This window comes from Zonotrichia leucophrys, chromosome 14 (assembly GCF_028769735.1).
Source record: "Zonotrichia leucophrys gambelii isolate GWCS_2022_RI chromosome 14, RI_Zleu_2.0, whole genome shotgun sequence".
Taxonomy (NCBI): Eukaryota; Metazoa; Chordata; class Aves; order Passeriformes; family Passerellidae; genus Zonotrichia; species Zonotrichia leucophrys.
The window spans coordinates 9,902,886-9,926,730 of NC_088184.1; the positions used below are offsets into that span (position 1 = coordinate 9,902,886).

The 23,845-nt window shown below is 38.4% G+C and overlaps 1 protein-coding gene across 3 annotated transcripts in view; it reads left to right on the forward strand.

Moving 5' to 3' along the window:
* TRRAP (transformation/transcription domain associated protein) overlaps positions 1-23,845 on the forward strand; it is a 75,277-nt gene that overhangs the window by 15,376 nt on the left and 36,056 nt on the right. For all 3 annotated transcript variants that reach the window (XM_064725556.1, XM_064725555.1, XM_064725557.1), the window contains 25 exons: positions 434-634; positions 2,461-2,612; positions 3,638-3,837; positions 4,956-5,173; positions 5,295-5,492; positions 5,919-6,179; positions 7,144-7,305; positions 7,616-7,712; positions 8,154-8,275; positions 9,692-9,862; positions 10,568-10,636; positions 14,350-14,469; positions 14,789-14,908; positions 15,253-15,417; positions 15,818-15,999; positions 16,266-16,464; positions 16,879-17,007; positions 17,618-17,884; positions 18,409-18,615; positions 19,479-19,637; positions 19,727-19,861; positions 20,036-20,146; positions 20,987-21,133; positions 21,444-21,657; positions 22,347-22,472. In XM_064725556.1, coding sequence (XP_064581626.1) covers positions 434-634; positions 2,461-2,612; positions 3,638-3,837; positions 4,956-5,173; positions 5,295-5,492; positions 5,919-6,179; positions 7,144-7,305; positions 7,616-7,712; positions 8,154-8,275; positions 9,692-9,862; positions 10,568-10,636; positions 14,350-14,469; positions 14,789-14,908; positions 15,253-15,417; positions 15,818-15,999; positions 16,266-16,464; positions 16,879-17,007; positions 17,618-17,884; positions 18,409-18,615; positions 19,479-19,637; positions 19,727-19,861; positions 20,036-20,146; positions 20,987-21,133; positions 21,444-21,657; positions 22,347-22,472 — 4,132 coding nt within the window. The remainder of the gene's footprint in view (positions 1-433; positions 635-2,460; positions 2,613-3,637; positions 3,838-4,955; positions 5,174-5,294; positions 5,493-5,918; positions 6,180-7,143; positions 7,306-7,615; positions 7,713-8,153; positions 8,276-9,691; positions 9,863-10,567; positions 10,637-14,349; positions 14,470-14,788; positions 14,909-15,252; positions 15,418-15,817; positions 16,000-16,265; positions 16,465-16,878; positions 17,008-17,617; positions 17,885-18,408; positions 18,616-19,478; positions 19,638-19,726; positions 19,862-20,035; positions 20,147-20,986; positions 21,134-21,443; positions 21,658-22,346; positions 22,473-23,845) is intronic.

Sequence of the window (23,845 nt, forward strand, 5' to 3'; positions counted from 1 at the left end):
TGTGCACTTTGTTAAATGGTTACATTCTATTTACTTTTTTTGCTTCTATATTTCAAAACCAGCTCTGAGCTGAATTCAGTTCAGCCTTAATTGTCCTGCTTTTGTAATTAACAATGTTGTTTAATATTCATCATAAACATGAAACTACACTCCAAGATAGCAGAGATTTTCTAGCTGATGACAGTAATCTAATCTAAAACTGCATTTAGGACCACCTTGTTACAAAGCACTTGGGCTGTTGTGAACTGAGACTGCTGATATTCAGCCTTGATAAGAAGCTTATGCGGGGTCAGTTTCCCAAATACAAGAATAAAGTGTTTTCCCTGACCTTTTTTTTACATTACAACTTGAAAGATGTTGGAGTAAGATTTTTTTTTTTTACATGAACAATGTTGAAGTAAGCCTGGCCTGCCCATGTACCTTAAACCCCCAGGCTTTGTGGAGAACCCTGCGCAATCCTGCTGACAGCATCTCCCACGTGGCTTATCGTGTGCTTGGGAAATTTGGTGGAAGTAACAGGAAGATGTTGAAGGAATCACAGAAACTACAATATGTGGTCACAGAAATCCAAGGACCCAGTATTACAATTGAATTTTCAGACTGTAAAGCATCCATTCAGCTCCCAATGGAAAAGGTAAGGGCTTAAGTTACTTTCAGTGCTGAGAAACTAACTGTAAAAATATCTGTCTGGAAGTTCTTTCTTGATTTTTTTTTTCTATAAACTGTGGAAGATTTCACCCCCAAAATAACAGATTTAGGCATATGGTACTGGTCTTACAAAGGAGTAGGATAGGGAGCTAAACTGGCCCAAATAAATGTTTTCACAGAATGGGCAAGGTTGGAACTCCTGATATATTACTTAGGTTAGGAGCAGGATCCTCATTTAGAAGTCCCTATTTGCTTTATGAAATGTATCAAAACTTTACTGTAGAATTTCTTCAGGGGTGGTTTTTCTCATGACTCCAGTGATTTGGTTTTGTTTGCTGTCTCTAGAAGCACTTTGTGCTGTACTGGCTTTCATCTGGCAGTCACGGTGTATCACAAGTGCTTAGTTCTCCCTAATTACAGCAATCTAATATCTGAGAGTGAAGCTGGATTCTGAGATAATTTGGTCTGTAGAGTTTTAATACTTACCTTTCAATTAGACTTTCATAAGTAGATACCATCTGAATGTAGTAAGCAATTTTCTTCACAGGCAGCTGGCTCTCTGGCTCCATCCAGCCAACAGGCTTAAAAATAGCTTGGAAAAATGATTCTTAAAATGCAGATTACTGATTTCTCCACTGTACTGAAGCTGATGAATTGACTACATATAAATACTGTAGTTGCTGACATTTACCTGTCCTGCCAGGTTTAATTCAAACTTAATTTTCCAAAGGATTTTAGCATCTAACATTGATATGGAGCAATCTGCAGCTGCTCAGTGTTGACCAAGAAAGTGTTATCTGCTGAAGACTTTGTATCTATGAAAAGGAAATGTCAAAGTACAAAGAAAAAAAAGGTGGAATAAATTGAAAACAAGAAATCATTGTTTTCTTTTAGTGCCCTGGTAGACTTTTGTGGTCTGTCCAGAACTTATTTTTCTTTTCATTGAGATGCTGTGATAAAAACTTGGGATGATAAGTTAAGTAAGTGGAAATACCAAGGAAGGAAAATGCCCACTTTGTAGCAGGGGCTTTTTCTGCATAAACTTATTAAGCATGGATGGTTAGATTTAACTTGTAATTGATAATTTCCTTTTTCATGCATTCCAGAACATTTTTTACAATTTTTGCTTTTTTTTTTTTTTTACTTAATGCCCATCACATTTATCTTCCTGTCTTTTGTGGGAAAAGGATAGAAATTAGGCAGTTGTGCTTTTATGTATTATCTCTATATACATAAGCACAAAATAAAAATTTCTCAAAGAGATGTACTCCCCTTTTTTAATCATCTTCATGTCTTAAAAGATTGATTTGAATTATTCTCAAATGTATTAAATCTTGCAAAGGAAGAGTACTATTTCCATTAAATAAGTGGTGTTGAGAAGTTGCTTACAGGGACGTTTCATCATGCATGGAAAGGTACCATTTATATATGGGTATAAATGCATTGTATACATACAGTATAAAGGGATTTGACACAGCAATTACTGCTGAAGGGAAGACAAGGAAAATTTCTTTTTGGGAAAGGGGAGGGACACAGTGAAGGTTTATTTCACTCATAGCTTGAAATGCTTTCTGACCATGGAGGTAAATGTGTCTGCCATGAAACTTAGCAAGTACAAAAGCTCAGAAAATACCATGGTGTTTTCAAGCCATGCTCTCAGACCCTCTCTGCATTTCCTAAGTCGGGCGCTCCAAACTGTGCCTACTTTGAAAGCTACTTTTAATATATATTAATGATTCTATTCTTTTGATTAATGACCTTTTGGTAAATGCCAAGAGTAAGAAGTGTGTGGGTTCTCTTGTTCCATTGCAGGCCATTGAGACAGCCCTGGACTGTCTGAAGAGCGCCAACACGGAGCCCTATTACCGCAGGCAGGCCTGGGAGGTCATCAAGTGCTTCCTGGTGGCCATGATGAGCCTGGATGATAACAAACATGCATTGTACCAGCTCCTTGCACACCCCAAGTATGACAATTCTTTAAACGTAAATGTGTATGTAAGATTTATGGTGTCTTTGGAGTAATCTAGTTTAGAGACAGTGATTAGTCTGTGCAATTCATGGGGTTTTTGGCTGCTGGTGAAAAGGAGTTTTGTTAGCATGTTTTTTAATGCCAGTGACATGTTAATGTTTCATAGTTTTAATTTTCTTCCCTTAATTACAATCCTGTGTATAATCTATTACATATGATCAGTGTGATTAATTTTAGTTTCATTTATTTAAATAAATGGAATATTCTGGTGCTTAATTGTATTTTAGAGATTAATTTAGATTGTGACATTTTGTATGTACATCTAAGCTTTTACTAAAGTGAAAGACAAAATTCAGCTTCATTTAGTGACTAAGCTATAGCACAGTCACACGCAGCCTCTGTTTATCTTGGTGTGGGAGCCTTTTGTTAGAGCTTTTCTTACATATTTTGCAATTTTAGTCATTGATATTTCACGAGTGTATTGCTTTTAGACAACTTTAACATCTTTGCCCAAGAAGTGTGGGCTGACTTTGACTCTTGCAATGTAGTAAGTGTAGCTAAAGAGCATAGTAGCTTTCACAGTTTGGGCTTGTTAGACTTGACATAAATATAGCTTTGCAATGAATAAGTTTTGTTGGGCAGTGATTTGATAAAAAATGTTTCAATCATTCAAGATTAAAATCAAATGTCATTTTAAAAAAGGGAAAAATGTCAAAATATTGAAAATGACATTCTGTAATTGAGTTGCAGTGTGATGCCTGTATACCTATTATTGTATATACGTGGCTTCTTCTGAACCACTGGCTTTAAATGTTCCTGATGAAATTGAGCTATCCATCATGCTGGAGACCAGTGGCTGACAAAATTAATTCGTGCTAAGCGAACTGGTCTGGCTCTATCAAAATGAGGGGAAAACAGGAGGTGGAGAAGGAGTTGGATATGGAGAGCAAACTTTGAATGAACTTTGAGCTGGGGGGTGCTGCAGTTCGGGGCTCTGTTGAACACAGCCTTTTGTTCCAGCTTCACAGAGAAGTCCATCCCCAGCGTGATCATCTCGCACCGCTACAAGGCCCAGGACACGCCGGCGCGCAAGACCTTCGAGCAGGCCCTGACCGGGGCCTTCATGTCGGCCGTCATCAAGGACCTGCGGCCCAGCGCCCTGCCCTTCGTGGCCAGCCTCATCCGCCACTACACCATGGTGGCCGTGGCTCAGCAGTGCGGTGAGTGAGGGGACATGGCTCTGGGAGTCCAGGGGAGCTGGGCACAGCTCAGTGCTTGTACACACAGTGCAGTGAGTGAGGGGACATGGCTCTGGGAGAGCTGGGCACAGCTCAGTGCTTGTACACGCAGTGCAGTGAGTGAGGGGACATGGCTCTGGGAGAGCTGGGCACAGCTCAGTGCTTGTACACGCAGTGCAGTGAGTGAGGGGACATGGCTCTGGGAGAGCTGGGCACAGCTCAGTGCTTGTACACGCAGTGCAGTGAGTGAGGGGACACAGCACAGGTCGCTGCTTTTATATGCAGTGTGGTGAGTGAGGGGACACAGCTCTGGGGCTCCAGGAGACCTGGGCACAGCTTGCTGCTGTTACACACAGAGCAGTGAGTGAGGGGACACGGCTTTGGGAGTCCAGGGGAGCTGGGCACAGCTGAGTGCTTTTACACACTGAAATCACAATATTGCACTTGCTTCTGGGTAACTACACTGGAATTTTGTTTTAATTCTTTGGAGCAGTGGGAATTATTAAACAAATTTTAGAAAGAAACCAGTCACCTAATAATGCTCTGTAAATGCTACAGCAATGAAATAACTGCAGCATGGAACAACTTATACAGTTCCAGAGCATTTGTGTAACTTAATACTCACAGTACTATTTGCAGATGGTCTTTAATTAGGTTGTTTCCAGTTGTGGTTTTGAAGGACCTTTAGGGGAACTAAGTAAATGTTGGAGCATTGCAGTGTCTTATATCCAGGAAGAAAACTTTTTGTTTGGGCTGTATGACAAGTAATTTGGTAAAAAGCATATTATGAGCATATCACTCTTCATTATCACATTAATGTAACTGGGATTTTTATGGCTCCTCAGTTTTAATTAATCTTCCTGCAGTGCATAGTCTAGTGCATAGAAGAAGATATTCAAGTAGATGTAATCTTTTTTTCTTCTAAGAGTGATGGATGCCTTACAATCCATTTATATGCAAATAGGCGCAGGGCTTACTGGTTTTGCCATCAGCTAGTCCGAGGAGGAGTAGTAAAATCTAATTAAAAGACTATTCATATTGAAATATCCATTGTTTTATCTTTATTTCCCCTCCCTCCCATTCCCTGTTACAAATTCCAGGTCCTTTCTTGCTGCAGTGCTATCAGGTTGGGAGCCAGCCTAGCACAGCCATGTTTCACAGTGAAGAAAATGGGTCCAAAGGCATGGATCCCTTGGTGCTTATTGATGCCATAGCCATCTGCATGGCATATGAGGAGAAGGAGCTCTGCAAGATAGGAGAGGTGGCCCTAGCAGTGATATTTGATGTTGCAAGCATCATCTTGGGTTCAAAGGAAAGGGTAAGATTTTTAAAAGTGTATTGAAATGATTGAGTTTTCAGTCAATGCCATTTTGCTTCTAAAATTTTGGAGGCTACCAGTAAGCCGAGAAAAGGAAACTGATCAATTTCTTTGTTTCCAGGCTTGTCAGCTTCCCTTGTTTTCATACATTGTGGAACGTTTGTGTGCTTGCTGCTATGAACAAGCTTGGTATGCTAAACTAGGAGGTGTTGTGTCCATTAAATTTCTTATGGAACGACTGCCACTGATCTGGGTCCTCCAGAACCAGCAGACTTTCCTGAAGGCACTTCTCTTTGTTATGATGGACCTAACTGGAGAGGTATGTCATGAATGAATTTCATCAAATAGTGTGGAGAAAATTTCTGGCCTTAAATCACACAGATTGAACTCTTAGTAATCTTGATTTCACTGAACTTCAGAATGCATTTTACCTGCAAGAGTTAGTGAATTCTAGTCATTTTAACTCAAACCAAGATCTGAAGTTAGGAATGAGGTCAGATTTTTCCACATAACTTTGCTGGAGTTTTTCAGCTTACACTTGCTGCTTTCAGAGTAGAAATGTACAGGCCACATGTAGATCTCAAAAGAACACAGATTCACTGTCACTTATCAGAGAATCACTAAGCTTAGTTGAAAATCAAAATGACAGGATTCATCAAAATCAAATTCTAAGTTGATGAGTAATGTGTAGATTTGAGATCTTTGTCCTGTACTTAGCTGATAAAAATGATCTCTGATGCCTCAGGTTTCCAATGGAGCAGTTGCTATGGCAAAGACCACATTAGAACAGCTCTTGATTAGATGTGCAACTCCTTTAAAAGATGAAGAAAAAACAGAAGAAATCCTTGCAGCACAGGAAAAGTCTTTCCATCATGTCACACATGACCTTGTTCGAGAAGTGACCTCTCCAAACTCCACTGTGAGAAAACAAGCCATGCATTCCTTGCAGGTGCTTGCACAGGTCACTGGCAAAAGTGTCACAGTCATCATGGAGCCACATAAAGAGGTAAGCAGAAATATTCACTGAACTGGAGCTTAAAGTTGTTTTCCAGTTTAGATTTGCAGAAATGCTTTCTTGGTATGTTTTTGCACGCTAATAATTTAAGTTCATAGTGCTTTGATGGCATGTGTTTGTCATTTGCTAACTTTTGTTGTTCAGACATACACAATGGCTAAAGCACTACAGAGATTCATACCAGCTCTGCCTGACTCTTAACCAGTATTTATACTGTCTTCAGGGTGATTTGCTTCCTTAAATTATGGTCTGCTCATCCTGCCACCAATCAGACATAGGCTAGGCCATATAGGCGCTACATTTTGACACTCAGTTTTGTTATTCTGTAAATATGTGGCATTATTGCTGTGCCTTTCCCTATCCAGAAAGAGACTATGAAATTGAAAGCTGGTTGAAATACTTTTGGCTGGATACTCCTTAAAACTGATATTGTTTAATCTTTTGGAAGATAATTGAATACACATAAGTCTAAAGGGCCATGACAATATTCCAGATTATGCTGAGAAATTCCCTAATTGGTATCTTACTTTGCTGAGGTTGTTTAATGAGGAATGTGAGAAGTTGGTGTAATGGAAAAAAGTTAGACAAACTTTCTTGGTCTTCTGATGTTTTAGGAGCTTAAAATGTTTCTTGTTTCTTGACTGTTTGAAATGCTTCAGTCTATGAATTTCTTTGTTGTTCATGATGTTGTGTGAAGTTATTAAATATCATTGATCTGTTCACAGAGAGTATGTATTAATTACAGCTACTACACTGATTTGTGAATTGACTATGAATCAAAGTAATTCAGAGAATTACTTTTCCTCTAGCTTAATTTCTTTTCAAGGCACATCTGGGGTCACAATAGAAAATGGATAGAAACCTAGAGCCATGACTAATGGTGTCTTCTCAGTGGCTGGGTCTGTGGGCTCATTTCAATAGCTGCTAATTCAGTAATTTAAATTCCATCATGTAGGTACTCCAGGACATGGTTCCCCCTAAAAAGCATTTGCTGCGGCACCAACCTGCAAACGCCCAGATTGGCCTGATGGAGGGAAATACATTTTGCACAACCCTGCAGCCCAGATTGTTTACAATGGATCTGAATGTTGTGGAACACAAGGTTTTCTACACAGAGGTACTTTGTTTTTATGTTCTCATCTTTGAATGTAGATGCTTCTGTATGATGGCATGAGTACTTCCATTGTTAAAAATACATATTTTTCTTTGTGCATTTTAAACTTTGACTGAAATGCAAGAATTTTCCTTTTGAAACTTCAAGTGAAGTCTGCTTTGCCTGCAGCAGTCAATGCAGAAGATCCTCTGGTTTTGAGTTAAGACAAAACCAAATTGCTGTGGATGAAAAGCTGTCTGTAAAGGTGGGGGTGAGATACTGGTGTTTCAAATATGAGTAGCAATATTAAAATGACTGTTTATTTTTTCCCTAGTTACTGAATTTGTGTGAGGCTGAAGATGCTGCCCTAATGAAACTACCTTGCTACAAAAGTCTTCCATCACTTGTACCTCTTCGAATTGCAGCCTTAAGTAAGTAAAACCTCCTGAACAAGACTTGATGCAGTTAAGTGTCCTTGTGAGCAATGGGCAGTCTGCTTCCCAGCAGAAAACCTCAGCACTGGAAGACTGATGACTGCTCTCCTGAGGTTACAGTTTAATGGAGAGAATAATGGGAAAGTATTGCTGCCTTCTTAATGACTAGAATTCAGTTTTCTGAAAGGAACCCAAAATATTTTAAGATTAATTATGTTATAAAGCATTAGGAAAACTATGGAATGTTAATAGAATTCTCTTTCTTTTACTATTTTATGATGCCTGTTGATTTTGGCAATGCACACAGTACTTTAGTTGTCTGCAATGTGAGATGACAAAAAGAAACTATAAGAGAAGCAGTGTAGAATTAGGGTTTATTTTCTCCTCTCCTTTGAAATTGAGTTAACAAAGAGAACAAATTTACTTTGATATTTGCAGATGCTCTAGCTGCCTGCAATTACTTGCCTCAGTCAAGAGAGAAAATCATTGCTGCACTTTTCAAGGCACTGAATTCAACAAATAATGAGCTGCAGGAGGCAGGAGAAGCATGCATGAGAAAGGTGAATGTATTAAAACAACATTCCTTTTGAGGTCATTGTTCTCTCTGCTTTACTTCCTTGATACAAGACTTCTTGGGAAAGCTCTCTACAGGAAATATTGTTGCTCTTTTCAGTTTTTGTTAGTGATTCTGATAAAAGTTTGTGTCAGATGTGTTTGTTTGGGATTTGGACTTTGTAATAAAGAATTATCCAGCTTGCAATTAAGAATTATAAGCTCTTGGATAAGGATCATGGTAAATCTTTCAGTCTTTCTGTGCAATCTTTCCCTCTTTCTGTTGGTCTGGTCTTTGAAGTGAGCCTTCTTTTGTAAATAGCTTCAGTCCTTCTCAGCTGTCTTGCAAACGTGCAGGCTTGACTTTATTGTAAAAATTGTATGTTTTGTCTGTGTTCCTAAAAGAAGTGATGGAGATCCCATAGTTGGTTTTGGACAGCAGAGTTAGACCTGAATCACAGTGTGATGGTTACCTTAAGGAACAGGGTCCTGGCTGTCCTGTTTGAGGTCAGAATTAGTGCCTGACACTGCCCTGTCTGACCTGTGGATGCTACATTATCGTCTATAAAGGCTGGAAAAACAGGGAAAGGGTATTTTTCATCATGATTTGTTGTTCAGTAGCTGTGCCTAATTCTGATTCAGCAAGATTTTAATTCCATTCTTTTAAATGAAAAGAAAAAAGCTAATGAAATTACTTAGAGCCTCTTTGTAATGCTGTGTAGATGGGCTGACATGGAGCAGAGAATGTAACTGCAGTAATACTGGTGGTTTGCATTTGTTTGTGCCATTGACTGGCCAGAGGTTGTGTGACTTTTCATGTCACTGTGGTCATGAGAGGGAATGAACTTATCATTTATGGCTTGTTAACAGCACAGTTGGGTTGAGAGGTAGCAAATAAGGGTTGTTCTGACCTATTCATCAGATTTGTCTGCTTGTTTTTCTCCTGGGATAAACTCATGCCCACAGGATATTTGGTTATGACAGGAAATATTCTCTCTGGCTGCTTGCAGCCAGGCTCTTTTGACCTTTTCTGTTGCTCAGGATGCATGCAGATTGTAATACAGAAATTTGCTCTATTGCCTTCAGCCAGATTCACAGGCAGTTTTATTATAGTGGCTAAGTAATTTGTTCATAGCTGTGTATTTAATTTATAGCTGTAGCAGATTTTCAGTCTGTCTGTAATTATGATCTCCTACTTGATTATTTTATGAAATGTCCTGCTCTGTGTCAGAAATACCTGAGTGCTTCCCAAATCTATCTTGTCACTGTGTCAATTTCCAACAGTAGATGTTGCTTGAACTATTGTACTGAAGGAACAAAATAAAAGAAGAAAAATCCAGTCAGCTGAATCTATTTTAAGAAAAATGCTTGCACAAAAGTCACGTCCCTCTCCACATGTATCTTAATTGTGCACTCTCCTGCAGTTCTTGGAAGGAGCTACCATAGAGGTTGATCAAATCCATACCCACATGAGGCCATTGCTGATGATGCTGGGGGACTATCGGAGTCTGACCCTCAACGTTGTGAACCGCCTGACCTCAGTCACCAGGCTTTTCCCAAACTCTTTCAATGATAAATTCTGTGATCAGATGATGGTAAGACCATCCAAGTTTTTATTTTAGCTCTTCCAGAATAAATTTTCTTCTAGCCACTATTCTTATTGGGGAAAAATCAAAGAAGTTCAGCAGTGACTCAGTGTATATGTTGGAAGTAAAAGATTTTTGTTTCACAATTAATAAAAAGCTCCAATTTCTTTGAATATTTTGAGTAAATTTCTAAAGGGCTTCTAAACAAAAAAAGTTAAGAGATTTTATTTTTTAGTGAAGACAACTAGTTTTGCTAAGGTTTGTTTGGACAAATTTATCTTTAAGCAAGGTGCCACTTGCACCTTTAACAATTTTACTTCTCAATGCACTTAATCTGTTTTGGTGCTTTCTTGATTTATAAAATTTTGGGAGGTATTGCTCTGTTTATTTGCAGTGTTTAAGCTGAATATGTGAATTCTTTATCCCCTTTGCATGAATATTTAAATGCATACACATCAAGCAAGTCATCAGAGTGTAAGACTATCAGAATAGATTTTTATATATATATATGTACTTATAATCCCTGCTTTCTTGAATATGGAGAGGACTTCTAGCAACAGCAAACTTTTCAAGTTGAGGGAATGAAAATAACTGATAATTCTTCCCTTTGTTTCCTTCAAATAATTATTTCTGCCTCTGTATTTTCTCTTCTAGCATATGCTAAAGTGGAACAGTCTAATTAGAAGAATAATGCTAATTATCCTTTCTTTGTAGCAACACCTGCGTAAATGGATGGAAGTTGTAGTTATTACACACAAAGGTGGACAACGGAGTGATGGCAATGTAAGTTAATGAATGCTTTTGTGTGAGAAGAGAAGAAATAAATAGTATTAATGTTTTGGAATTAAAGAACTCATTCAGTTGTAAATGCTGCCATAACTGATTACACACTGATGCTTTGTTACAAGCTAACAGACTTGTTGGATTAAATGTAGAATATTGAATATCTGTTAGAAGTCTCAGGAAGAGGAGCTTCTTATCTGCTGACAATGGTTACTTTAGAGACGGTTCTAGGTTAGTGTGGGAGCAGCTCAAGCATTTGTATTTCTTTTCCCCCTCAGGATTTTCTGCTTAGAAATCTGTTCACTGGAATGGCTGATGAGCTCAGCAGCATAATCTCCCATTTTTCATTAATATGTTTGATGTTCATAATATAGTCTTCTGAAAATTATACATAATGATAACATAATCCCAGTTAATTTAAAATTTAATTTACTTAAACCAAGTTCAATATTTACTAGTTGGGATCCCATTAAAATCACTCTCCCAGTGGAACTAATGGCCTCAGTGTAGAAGCATGGGAAGCTGATCACTTCCCTTATAAATGGAAAACTGTGCAGTGTAATGTCAATACTGTGTGCTCTTAGCAATACTGATGGGAATTCCTGCTTCAGTGCAGTTTCCTGTACATTACCAGAGGTCTCACAATTCTATTAATAATTTACTAAATGCTTTTATTAAGTGTTGAGATTTATGATTGCACCTAAGAAAAAATGGGGGGAATTCTATTAATGTCTTTGTTTCTGAAATTAGAATGAAATTACATTGGCTTTTTATTTCCCTCAAAACATGGAAATGACTTAATGGCTTTTCATTTCTCTTTCCTGTCTTTGCAAAGAGAGCTTTTAATCTGAATTTAGTCATTGCTTTACATTAGACCTAGATGTTCTCTAATGAAATAGAGTAAGATTGGTTTCTAATGTTTTAACTAAAACACTGCATTCTTCAGTTAACCTCATTTTATTAATGCCAGAGTAGTTCTAAGGCCTTATATACTTTTGGGATTCACTTTTCCTCAAATGTGATTATTACAAATATCTTGCAGATCTTTTTGCAGCAATAATATTTTAAACCACAATGTGGCACCTCCAGAACAGTTTTTCTTTTTTTTGTCACTAAGTCATGTTTACTTGTAAATTCCCCTGATTTTAATGGTTTCTGTTGATGTTTTCTGTGTAGTTATGTATTTAGAGAGATAAGGTGAGTGGGGAGTGCACACTAGACAGTTGAGAAAGAATCTGGAGGGACAAGAGAAGTCTGAAAACATTTCAAGTAGAATTGTGTCAATGCAAAGCTGATTGTATATTAGTTTTCTGCTTCCTAGTTGATGCTCCAAAGTTTCCTTAAAAATACAAACTCTAAGAAGCTGCAGGAGCACACAGCTTGGTCTTTGTACAGTTGCTGTGGCAGGCTGTGTTCATGTGTCTGTATGTATATTGTGCTGTTGGGGTGGTGAAACTGGTGGTCAGTTATTGCAGGTGGCATTTCACATCTCTCCTTTCTTCATGATCCTAGTGAGATTCCAGCATCTGAGACACTCATTAAAAGCAGTGTTGGGGAGTAGGCTGGATCGTTCAGGCTGTGTGGTTGAGTAGAGGAGCTGCTAAATGCTCAGTGGAGAACAGAAGTGATCAGGAAAGCCTGATGTGCCCTCCCTACGCTGGTGCTGTTCCAAGCATTCCATTCTTTTCCAGCAGCATGGGATGAAGGTGCCCTTTGATGATGGTGTCAGGCGCTTCTCCAGCATTGTGCAGATAAAGGCTGGTCAGAAAAGCCTCTTACAGAATAGTTAAATGGTCTTGGAGTGAGTTTTCACATGAAAATGGTAACTACAGGCAAACTGAAAAATTAGTTAACAATGCTGCCTAGTGATGACTGCTGTAAAGATCCACACTGATGCCAGAACAACTAACCCTTGTTCACCTAAATAATTTATGGCAGTCCTGCTGTGATCCTGAGCTGTCATCTGGCTGTTTAGAGAAATGAAAAAATTAAAATGTAATATATAAGTAGTGATTAAAATCTAATTCATTGGTCCAGGGAATAAAATATTTGATTTAAATCTTGCTTCCTCTCTTCCTTGCCTCTCCAAGGAAAGGCATGGGATTTCAGGTCATGTCTGGTAATTGAAAGAATAAGTTTTGAGTAGATGGTTGCCTCCAGCTGTCCCTCTTGGGAGAGGGTGGAAATTTCCATGGTAGAAATTCTGCATCACAGCCTAGGAGGAGTTTAGAGGACTTCATAGCTTGGTAGCTCAAGTACTGAAAGTGGTTTTGTAATAGATGGTGGCCAAATTTGTCTTCAAAGATGCTATAGTGTTGTTTCCTCTGAATTAATCATCTCTATTAGCTTTTTTATTCAGTTAAAATATTTGAGAAGCTATATCTGATCAATGTAAAAGTAGAAAAAAGGATGAATTTCATCCTAGTTCTTTGGAGGGCAGTTTGGAGCATGTGAGATGCTCATTGTCTCTGTTCCTTCTGTTTGAGATGAGGAAGTAACTGAGCTGAAGTTAGACTACAGCCTGAAGAATGGCATGTGCTGATTTGTACATTTATTTGATATTTTTGTGGGCTTTTTCCTTTCATGCTGTGACTTCTGCTTTGGTTCAGCCTGCCATGGAAGGGGTAGAGGTGAGAACTCAGTGCAGGCACCAGGAAATTTTTTTGTTGTCATGGTTTCTTTTGTTGTTGTTTTGTTTGCTTTTATTTTTTCTTTTAACTTGTGGTTTGTTAGTTTTATCGTTGTGTTTTGGGCACAGTGCATTGTGCCTTTGAGTGCAGTGCTGTGAATTGTCTTCTGTTTATCTGTGCAGAGCTGTTTTGATCACGTTGCAGTTAAGGATGTTGAACATGTTTGTACCAGGAAGAGCAGGATTTTTAGTTTCTGTGAAGGCATAAGTGGTTTCAAAAGGTTTTTATGTATTCTCAGCCCTGCCCTTCAGTCCATGAGAGGGGTCTTGTGGGGTCTGTCTGGGCAGATTAGGTTAAAGGAGTGGAGCCTAATGTTTTGTGTTTAAATTCAGTTGAGAAAATGTAATGCACTTGATAAAATCATCTTGGATACTGGAACTTGGTTTCAGAGAGATGGTGAGGGTGGTTTCATTGTTTTGGTTTTTCCTTTTCCTTCCTGAAGGAAATCTACACTCTAGCTAGCTGAAATACAGTCTCTATTTAAATCACACAATGAAAAAAATGTAAAATGATTTTGGACTTCTGGAGAATTTAATATCTAGTGAGAGAACAGAGCTGACTTTACAGTAACCAGCTGTTTGTGAGATTGGCTGAACAGTGCTGTGAGAAAGCTGAATCTTTCTTCATGTGTGATGTGGGGGTGTGGGGTGTATTCCAGAAATTGTTTAGGGGGAGGTCTGGCTGTTTGATGCTTGACCCACTTGGTGTAGAGCAGTGAGCACTCTGTAACTCCTCCATCAGCAGTATCATTGCAGTGTTTAGCTCTTATCTGTAAAACACCACTCTACTGGCAAGAAAAATAAAATTTAAACCATGATATTACCAGAGAGAGTAGGGCAGACTTCCACAGGTGCAATTTTTTCATGCATTATGGTAAGTAGATGCTGTATATATGCTAACCTTTTGCATTTGGCTGCTGGCTATGCTATTACAGAGGGGAAAAAAAGAAGTAAGATGTGTGATACTGTTTTTATACATTATACCCAGTAATATTTATTTAATTGTCTTTCTTTTTACCTGTAGGAAATGAAGATTTGTTCAGCAATTATAAATTTATTCCATCTGATCCCAGCTGCCCCACAGACTCTGGTTAAACCTCTTCTGGAAGTTGTTATGAAAACAGAACGAGCAATGTTAATTGAGGTAAAAGTGGAAGTTAACACTGCTGAAATTTTTGCTTTATAGTCTTAAACATTAGTGTATGATAATTATAATATTTTCAATATGGCGTGAGAACATTTGATGCTAAAATATGCTCTTCAAGCCTTTAGGAGGTATTAACATTTGCCTTACACCCTTAGAAGTGAAGTTTTGAAAGTATCAATAAATTCTCATCATGCAAGTTCTGAACATTTTGTATCTGTAGAAATGCCAAGTCAAATGTATTTTTCTGAGTGGTAGTAAATTAGTGGGAAATACTCTATACTCTGCATTTTTAATTTAAGGTTTATGAATTTTTCAGGCTGGCAGTCCATTCAGGGAGCCACTGATAAAGTTTTTGACACGTCATCCATCCCAGACTGTGGAGCTGTTCATGATGGAAGCCACTTTAAATGATCCACAGTGGAGCAGAATGTTTATGGTAAGCTGTTGTGGGGAGAGGAGCTGCAAAAAACCCTCAACTTGACAAATCTGATGAACATCTTTTGCATATTTTTTGCTTGTATGACCTTGTAGTCCTTAATCATGGTCTCACTCTTGACTGCAAGGTTCCTCTTTCTGGTTTTGTATTTGTTTGTCCTGAAGTGTTGATTTTACACCTTTCCAGATCATGTAAGGCTATTACTGAAGTCTAGATGTTATTTTTATATCCATGAAATACAACCTCTGCAACTTTAGTGTGGCATATAAAAACTACAGGATGATATAGTCGCCTGATATTTTGGCTTTTAAAGGTTATTAAAATTATTTCTTCCCCTTTTGCAGAGTTTCTTGAAACATAAAGATGCCAAACCTCTGCGGGATGTCCTGGCAGCTAATCCCAACCGATTTATCACCCTGCTGCTGCCTGTGGGCGCCCAGGCAGCCGTGAGACCTGGCTCCCCCAGCACCACCACCATGCGCCTCGACCTGCAGTTCCAGGCTATCAAGGTGCTCATTTATCTTGTTTGTCTCTGCACTGAATGGCTGAAACCTCTTCAGCTACAAGGCTCTTACATCCAGCCTTTCAGTGTGTGTGTGTGTGTTACAGCTCATAGAAAACCACTTGTGAAAATGTGGAGTGTTTGTAGCCAGAGGTGCTTTGAGAAGGGAAAAGAGACTCAAATTATCTCTGCTTTTTTTTGTCAAGTAGGATACAAGAGGACAGCATGACAACAAAACATAAGTTTATTTTTTAAAATCTAAACTATGTTGTATTTCACTCTTTTGTTTTGCTGTTGAATATTTTAGCACCCTTAATTGACCTTAAGCAAGTGCTCATATATCATTGTTTCTCCTGACAGATCTCTTGTGTGTTGACTGTGCATTTGTCTTGTTTTGCTTTGGACAGATCATAAGTATTATTGTTAAGAATGATGAATGTTGGTTAGCAAATCAACACTCCTTGGTGAATCAGCTGAAACGTGTCTGGGTGAGTGAAGCTTTTCAGGAGAGACATAGGAAGGAGAATATGGCTGCAACAAACTGGAAAGAGCCCAAGCTGTTGGCCTATTGCTTATTGAATTACTGCAAGTACGTAAAATCTTTAGTTCCTAGACCCTGCATGGATTTTCTAAATTTTAATTTTGAAAATATTGTAAAGATGCATAGGCTTACTAAAAATGGTTTGCAGTTGTTGAAGAGAAAGTGTAATATATCTCATAATACTGCTATTAGCTTTAAAACCATGCCTGTGGTACTGGCTGCTCTTGCTTCTCTGCTCCTTAAAAAGATGAATTTCATCAGCATAGTAGTTTGTGTATTTTTTCACAGAAGCTTTGTATTTTATGTTTCCACAGAAGGAATTATGGTGACATAGAGTTACTCTTCCAGTTGCTTCGAGCTTTTACTGGCCGATTTCTCTGCAATATGACCTTCTTAAAGGAATACATGGAAGAAGAGATCCCCAAAAACTACAGCATCCCCCAGAAACGGGCTTTGTTCTTCCGCTTTGTAGACTTGAATGACCCAAACTTTGGAGATGAGCTCAAAGCCAAGGTAACTAAAGCAATTAAATCAAAGAAGCCTGGTATTTAGGTTTAATTTTCTTCTTGGGAGCTAGGGCAACAAAACTCCCTTACTTAAATGTCAACGAGTTTGATAATTGGCAGAGTCATTTAGGTGAAAATATCATACCTGAAGAAGAGCGATAATAAACAGAGACAGCAATTCATCTTGTGCTCAGTGCTGGCTGCTTTAGTTTACACTTTCTAGGAATCTATGCCCTTGGAAGGAAGAAAGAGGGGGAAAAATCAGTGTGTGTCTTTTTTCTTGGGGTTTTATGTATAGTTTCCTTTTGTAACTCAGTGAGTGTGTCCAACAGGCAGGTTTACATGTGGGAATACTTGAATGTTGGCTGCCATTAGAAGAATATAATAGTACAGTAAAATTTGCTTTGTTTATGTTCTCTAGGTGCTGCAACATATCCTGAATCCTGCTTTCTTGTACAGTTTTGAAAAAGGAGAAGGTGAACAGCTGTTAGGCCCCCCAAACCCAGAAGGAGATAATCCAGAAAGCATCACTAGTGTTTTTATAACAAAGGTAACAGTCTTTGTTTACGCTGAAATGTTTGGAAATGAAAACAAAAGTCAAATGAGAGGAACAACTTTTTCATCCTGCTTTGAATTAGTTGTTCTGTTCCGAATATTATGGTCTGTTATGTTGAATTCCTTCATAATGTTGAATGTGAGATCCATTAGTCATCAGTAGGATGGGACTACAATTTTCAGTTTATGCTGTTTTCAGATTTGGAATGTGCCTTTATAAATGAAGCTTACTTGGCTATAATCCCAGTGTTTTTATAAGGAATGCTCTCCATGACCCAGCATCAGTGTCTTTCTAATTCACTGCTATTTCATGGAACCAGTCAGAGGTTATAAGACAAATGTTGTTGAAGTGAAGGTTGGGTTTTTTGGTTTTTTTTAATAGGTTAGAAGTTTTGAAGTTCCCAGATGTGCTCATTATTTAAAGATTCACGCTTCAGGATGTTGTTTTGTGGGTACTGAACTGAGTAAAGAAAGCAATTATAATTAGTTCTTAGTCTTCTTAAAAACCACTCAAAAAGCAAAAATTTGGTACTTTGCCGTTATAATAATAAAAGTCATTTTTTTATCAGCTTCATTCTCTCTTCTTTGATCCTGCCTGGAACTAGGTACTTGACCCAGAAAAGCAGGCTGATATGCTGGATTCTCTGAGGATCTACCTGCTGCAGTTTGCCACGCTGCTGGTGGAGCATGCCCCCCATCACATCCACGACAACAACAAGAACAGGAACAGCAAACTGCGGCGCCTGATGACCTTTGCCTGGCCCTGCCTCCTGTCCAAGGCCTGCGTGGACCCAGCCTGCAAGTACAGTGGCCACTTGCTCTTGGCACACATCATTGCCAAGTTTGCCATTCACAAGAAGATTGTTCTGCAGGTATTGACCATGGGCTTGTGTTAAGTTCATGGAGTGCTTTCTTTTATTGTAAGATTCTGAGTAGAAGCTGCACAGTGGTTTTGAGTGCTGAGTGTAATTCAAATACCACAAACAAATGCAGAAGCAGCAGGCTAAATGTTTAATACAGATTTGCTTGGGAGTAGGAGAGTGTAGAAAGAAGCAGGAAGAGTAAATAAGACAAGTAGATGTTTTGGTTGAATTAGCAAAATTAGGAATGTTTGTTCATTTAAGAGACAGACACTTCAGTTGAGACTCAATGTGGGGACCAAGGGAAAACTTCAAATTGGACAGTGAAGAGGGAGGAAGATAAGGGAATGTAGAGGAAACAGAAATATATGCTCTATGCTTCTGCTGCTGATGTATCATGGTATTTCTAACAATTATGGGCCTTTAGAGAAAAATGTTTTTTTTTAGAAAACATGTTGTAGTTTCCCTTTCTTTATAAATGCTTTGTTTTTGTAAATGCATTACAGTATTGATGTTGATGAAGCTCTGCTGTTCAGGTTTTCCACAGCCTTCTCAAAGCTCATGCAATGGAAGCCCGGGCCATTGTCAGGCAGGCCATGGCTATCCTGACTCCAGCTGTGCCTGCTCGAATGGAGGATGGACACCAGATGCTCACTCACTGGACACGAAAAATCATTGTGGAGGAGGGCCATACAGTGCCCCAGCTAGTACATATTTTGCACTTGATAGTGCAACATTTCAAGGTACTTGTACTCTTACTCTGGTACTCACTGTATCTCCTGTATCAAGGAACAGTTTGATTAGAAAAACAGCATAATCTGATTTATATGGTTTAGCTTCAAAATGCATCATTTGTCTGTAAAGATACTTATCTATAACTGAATACAACTGTTTAACAGCAATAGCAAGTAATTCATTAAGCTCTGTCATGACTGAAGTTAGAACTCCAAATGTCAGGTTAGAGTCTGCAACATGAATTCATTGCACATGCATTAGCAGTGTTCTTTAACAGGTCTGTGAAGATTCTCCAAGAGTTCTTTTTAAAAAGTGCAGAACTACATTCATTGCCATCTTCCAGTAGTCCTTTTTTGTTTGACTCTATATATTCTGTGGGATTAACAAGATCACTTTTATCTGTAGCCAGGGTATGTTGTGAAACTTTGAACAAATGGGGGAATGGTACAGAATGTCAACATAGGAACATTTTTTGAAAACACGTATTAAAATGCTATCCAAAGGGACAGCTAATACACATTTTTCAGGAATGATGCCTCAAAAATTTTTGAAAGAATATCTGAGTGTGCTCAGATGTGAGCTGAAGCTCTTTAAAAGGCTTGGAAAAAAAATTAGTCTGATTGATCCCTGAGAAAAACCATGAGTGTTAAAAAGAACATGTTCATTTGAATGCATGAAATCACTAGTCACTACTGAAAGTTATAGCCAAAATGCTATTTTCAGTGCACCAGTTAATTTTCCATATTGCAAAAGGTTTAGCAAACTTTGGAATTGATGACTGTTTTACAATTTTGCTTTATTTCAACTTTGTAGGTTTTGTGTAGAATGTTACTGGTTAATGACTAACATTTCTGTGAAACCATTTTTTCAGGTTTATTATCCTGTGAGACATCACTTGGTTCAGCATATGGTTAGTGCCATGCAGAGACTGGGCTTCACTCCCAGTGTTACAATAGAGCAAAGAAAATTAGCTGTGGATCTTGCTGAAGTTGTTATTAAATGGGAATTGCAAAGAATCAAAGACCAGCAGGTAGGAAATCAAAATAAATGGGTAAAGATTGAACTGTTCCACCGTTTAATGTACTTTTTTCTTTAACATGCACATTGCTGATATTTCAGCCAGATTCAGATATGGACTCAAGTGCAAGTGGAGAAGGAGCAAGTTCTGCCTCATCTGCTGTTAAAAGAGGATTGTCTGTGGATTCTGGCCAAGAAGTAAAACGATTCAGGACAGCTACAGGAGCAATAAGTGCTGTAAGAGAAAATCAGGATTTGTTCAGAGACTCTAAGTAGTGTAATTGTTTTTTCCACATGACTCCAAACTCCCTAATTTGAATTGGTTGTAGCTTTAGCAAGTGTTTTAAATCTCTTCTTGTTGTTTTCCTCCTTCAGTCTGGCTGATGGCTTTTGTGCTTTGTGTGCATGCAGGTGTTTGGACGGAGCCAGTCCCTGCCAGGAGCTGATGCCCTCCTTGCCAAGCCCATTGACAAGCAGCACACAGACACTGTTGTGAATTTCCTGATTAGAATTGCTTGCCAGGTACTGTGGTTATTCTGATATGCAGATACCAGTGTGAAGTAGCAGCCAAACCCATAAACCCCTCTTTTCACACAGGTCCTTTTAGGCTTGGATTGTTGTAATGTTTCTGTGCTTTTTCATGATTAATTTACATATTTGGGTGATGCTGCAATGTATGCTTGTTCTGTTGCCCAGGTTAAATGTCAAGAATCCTTTATCCCAAAATACTTAGAGAGTTTTATAAGGAATGACTGTATCTAGGGGTAATGATTGTAGTTATATTTTCAAAATCCTATACATGGAATTACTTTCCTGCAGCATGTAAAGCTAAAGTTTTTCACCAAATTTGGAGGGAATTAACTTTTCTAGAATGGGAAAAATTATCTGGGTGTACCTCCAGGCTGACAAATTTTATGGCTTCTGCTCCTGCAGCAGACTGAGCTGGTAAGTAGCATGGGATTTTATATCCCACAGTCCATTGCACAAAATAGATGTGCTCTTAAGTATAAAAATGAATTGAGTAAAGAGCTGCACATGTTTATGGATACCTTGCAAACAGTAAAGATTAACCATCTTGAGTGTGTTCAGAGTTGTAGTAATAAAGGATAGCATGAAACTTTTGTTTAAATACACCTTTGATGGGTGATTTGGGTTAATTAGCTAGCAATTTAGACACCAGTTCTGGTGTTTACTATTAGTTGTCAGCTTTTTATGCATTAAATGCTGTGTGACTGTACTGATAAAACTACTTAAGCTCATCCATTTCAGAAATAAGAAATTACATGCTTGCATGGAATGAATAATAAATTAATGACTTGGTTCCAAAAGGGTGTCATTTTGTTAACTCTGATTAATTGCTAGGTAAATGACAACTCCAACACTGCTGGATCCCCTGGGGAGTTGCTGTCTCGACGCTGTGTCAACCTTCTGAAAACAGCTTTGAGGCCAGACATGTGGCCCAAGTCAGAGCTGAAGTTGCAGTGGTTTGATAAGCTGCTCATGACTGTGGTAAGTAACATTCTGGTCCTGTAGGCCTTTAGGTTTCCCTGGGATGTGGGGTGATTGAATACCAGTCATATCTGGATATAGATTTTTACAGTACTAATCTTTTCTTTGTAGTGAAATAAGTGAGTTGTTACGTGTGTAAATTACAGAAGTGGTTATAGTTTGTAGAGCTGCAGTGCTGACTGGTTGATATGGTTTATTTATTTTTGGGGTTTTTTTCTTAGTAGGTTTTAACAGATTTGATCTGAGTTCAGTAATCTGTGTAATTCCTGTTTACCCTTACTCACTGCCTTTTTGTATGCTTTCTCTTTAGGAGCAGCCCAATCAGGCCAACTTTGCCAACATTTGCACTGGCTTAGAGGTCTTAAGCTTCCTGCTGACTGTGCTACAGCCCCCTGCTATCCTGAGCAGCTTCAAGCCCCTCCAAAGAGGGGTAGCAGCCTGTATGACCTGTGGCAACACCAAGGTTTTGAGGGCTGTGCACAGTTTGCTGTCTCGCTTGATGGGAATTTTCCCCACAGAACCAAGTGAGTGGTGTTTTCTTCCACCTTTTATCCTTTATTGCTGCATAACTTAAGTGGTTGAGGGGTGGGATGAAAGCACTCTTTGGAATGTGCTAATATTCTGTTTTATGATTCCTGCATTTAATGGTCCATTTTAGCTTACACTTTCAACCTCTGATTAAAAAAGGAAAAGCTGAAAGAAGTAATCATGTGGAATACATCATTATCCATTGACATAAAAACTTAATAACCTGTGGCTGTCATAACTATAGTTCAAGAAATGCATGCTATAAATTTAATGTATTTTTGCAATTAGAATTTTTCAGCTGCAGAAGTGCAATTTTTTAGTTATTAAGTTTTGCTGTTTTGCTGAAACAAGGAAGGGAGATAAAGTGTAAAAAAGAAAGGCAATAAATAATATGCTGTGTCTTAATAGAAGCTAATTTAGATAATATTTTCTTGGAAAAAAGTAAATCAGTAATGATTTAGAGACTGCTCATCAAATTGAGTTACTCAGAAGAAGTGAATTATCAAAGACATACTGGTATAATAAAGAGCTTTATATAAATGAGGAATTTGCTTGTGTCATCTTAGATTGTTGACAGTGTAAGACTGCAGTGATGTTTTAGTGACTGTACATTGGCAGTGTGACTGTTCTTTGCCTGTTCTGTGGGTAGTGTTACCAAAACTAAACATATCTCTGAACTCTGCAGGTACCTCAAGTGTGGCTTCCAAGTACGAAGAGCTGGAGTGCCTTTATGCTGCAGTTGGGAAGGTCATTTATGAGGGACTGACTAATTATGAAAAAGCCACCAATGCCAACCCTTCCCAGCTCTTTGGTACGTGTCCCACACCCCTGGCAGCTCTGTGGGAATGCCCCTGGATGAGTCATGTCTTTTATCACAAGTTTCCTTTTCCATAAATCTGATCTGATGCAGAGGAAGCTGTGGGAAGCATTTCAAGCTTGAGAGATTGGCTTGGGATGTCATGTCTGTGAAAAAAGGGAATGGAGGGGGGTTCATTGTCTGCTCCCTGAAGTGACTTGGGAGCAATTTTTGGAGGTGGGGAGCTGTAGATCTGCTAGGTGGAAGCTTTTTGTATTCAAAGTACATAGGTGCAGTATTGATATTAGCCAAAAAATAAAGTAAAAGTTACTGGCACCTCCTTACATGGAAAAAAACCAAATCCTGCAGATCCTCTGAGACAGGACAGGACAGTTCAGGGAATCTGTGTAGAGTCTTCTATGTTCCTGCCTTTATTTTAAATTTTTTTATGTTATTAGCTGATTTAGATAGTGCATTAAGATTTATGTATTTATAGATCTTAAACTATCAGTAATCAAGAAATTACAAAAATACTATTTTTTTTGAGTGACAAAATCTGAATTTTTAGCATAGACCATTCTGAAGAGCTGAAATGCTTTTCTTTTCTTGCTTTTTTTGTACTTACTGAACTGCTAGACAACTCAGCTACATAATAGAATGACAAAGATATATAGGAATAATAGAGTTTGGCCCAGAACTGGTTGTGTTGGTAATACAGACCTGAAATTGTACAATGTTGGAAAACCTGCTGATTTAAATGGCAAATGTCCTTCACTGTTGTATTCTGTGAGCTGTGTAGATGGCTGTAATTTTACCTTGGGAATTGCCTATTTGTCAGATGTCAGGAGGTACTTTACATCAAACTAACCATGAAAGATGTTTCTTACATTTTGTCCAGAGCTCCCTTAAAAGCAGCACCACAATCAAGCTGTCAGGAGGTGCATTTTGTAGTAATTCTGTGGCTCAGGGGCTGAGCTTTGTGGGCCAAATTTTGTGCCCATCTGATCAGAAAAAGAAATCAAAACTTTGGCAGGAGCCATTCAATGACCAGAGCATGCTTCTGTTGATATGCTGTGTTAGGTATATTGAGTTAGAAAGTTGCAGTAGTTTTTTTTTAGTAGGTATAATTTTACAGGATGTGTGTGCTTTTTTTTTTTTTTAAAGGGTGAAGTAGTCAACTTGAATTAACTTCTTCAATCTACAGAAACTGATTTATTAAACTTTATAAAGTTTCTAGATTAGAAAACCCAAGTTAGGATTTCTTAATTACTAAACCCGGGCCTGCTAATTTAAAAGTTTTTCTACTTTTTGCTACTAACATAAATGTGCAATATCAGGAGTAGTTGCATTTTTTAAGGTCTTGGAAATATTTGTTCTCAATCCCTTTC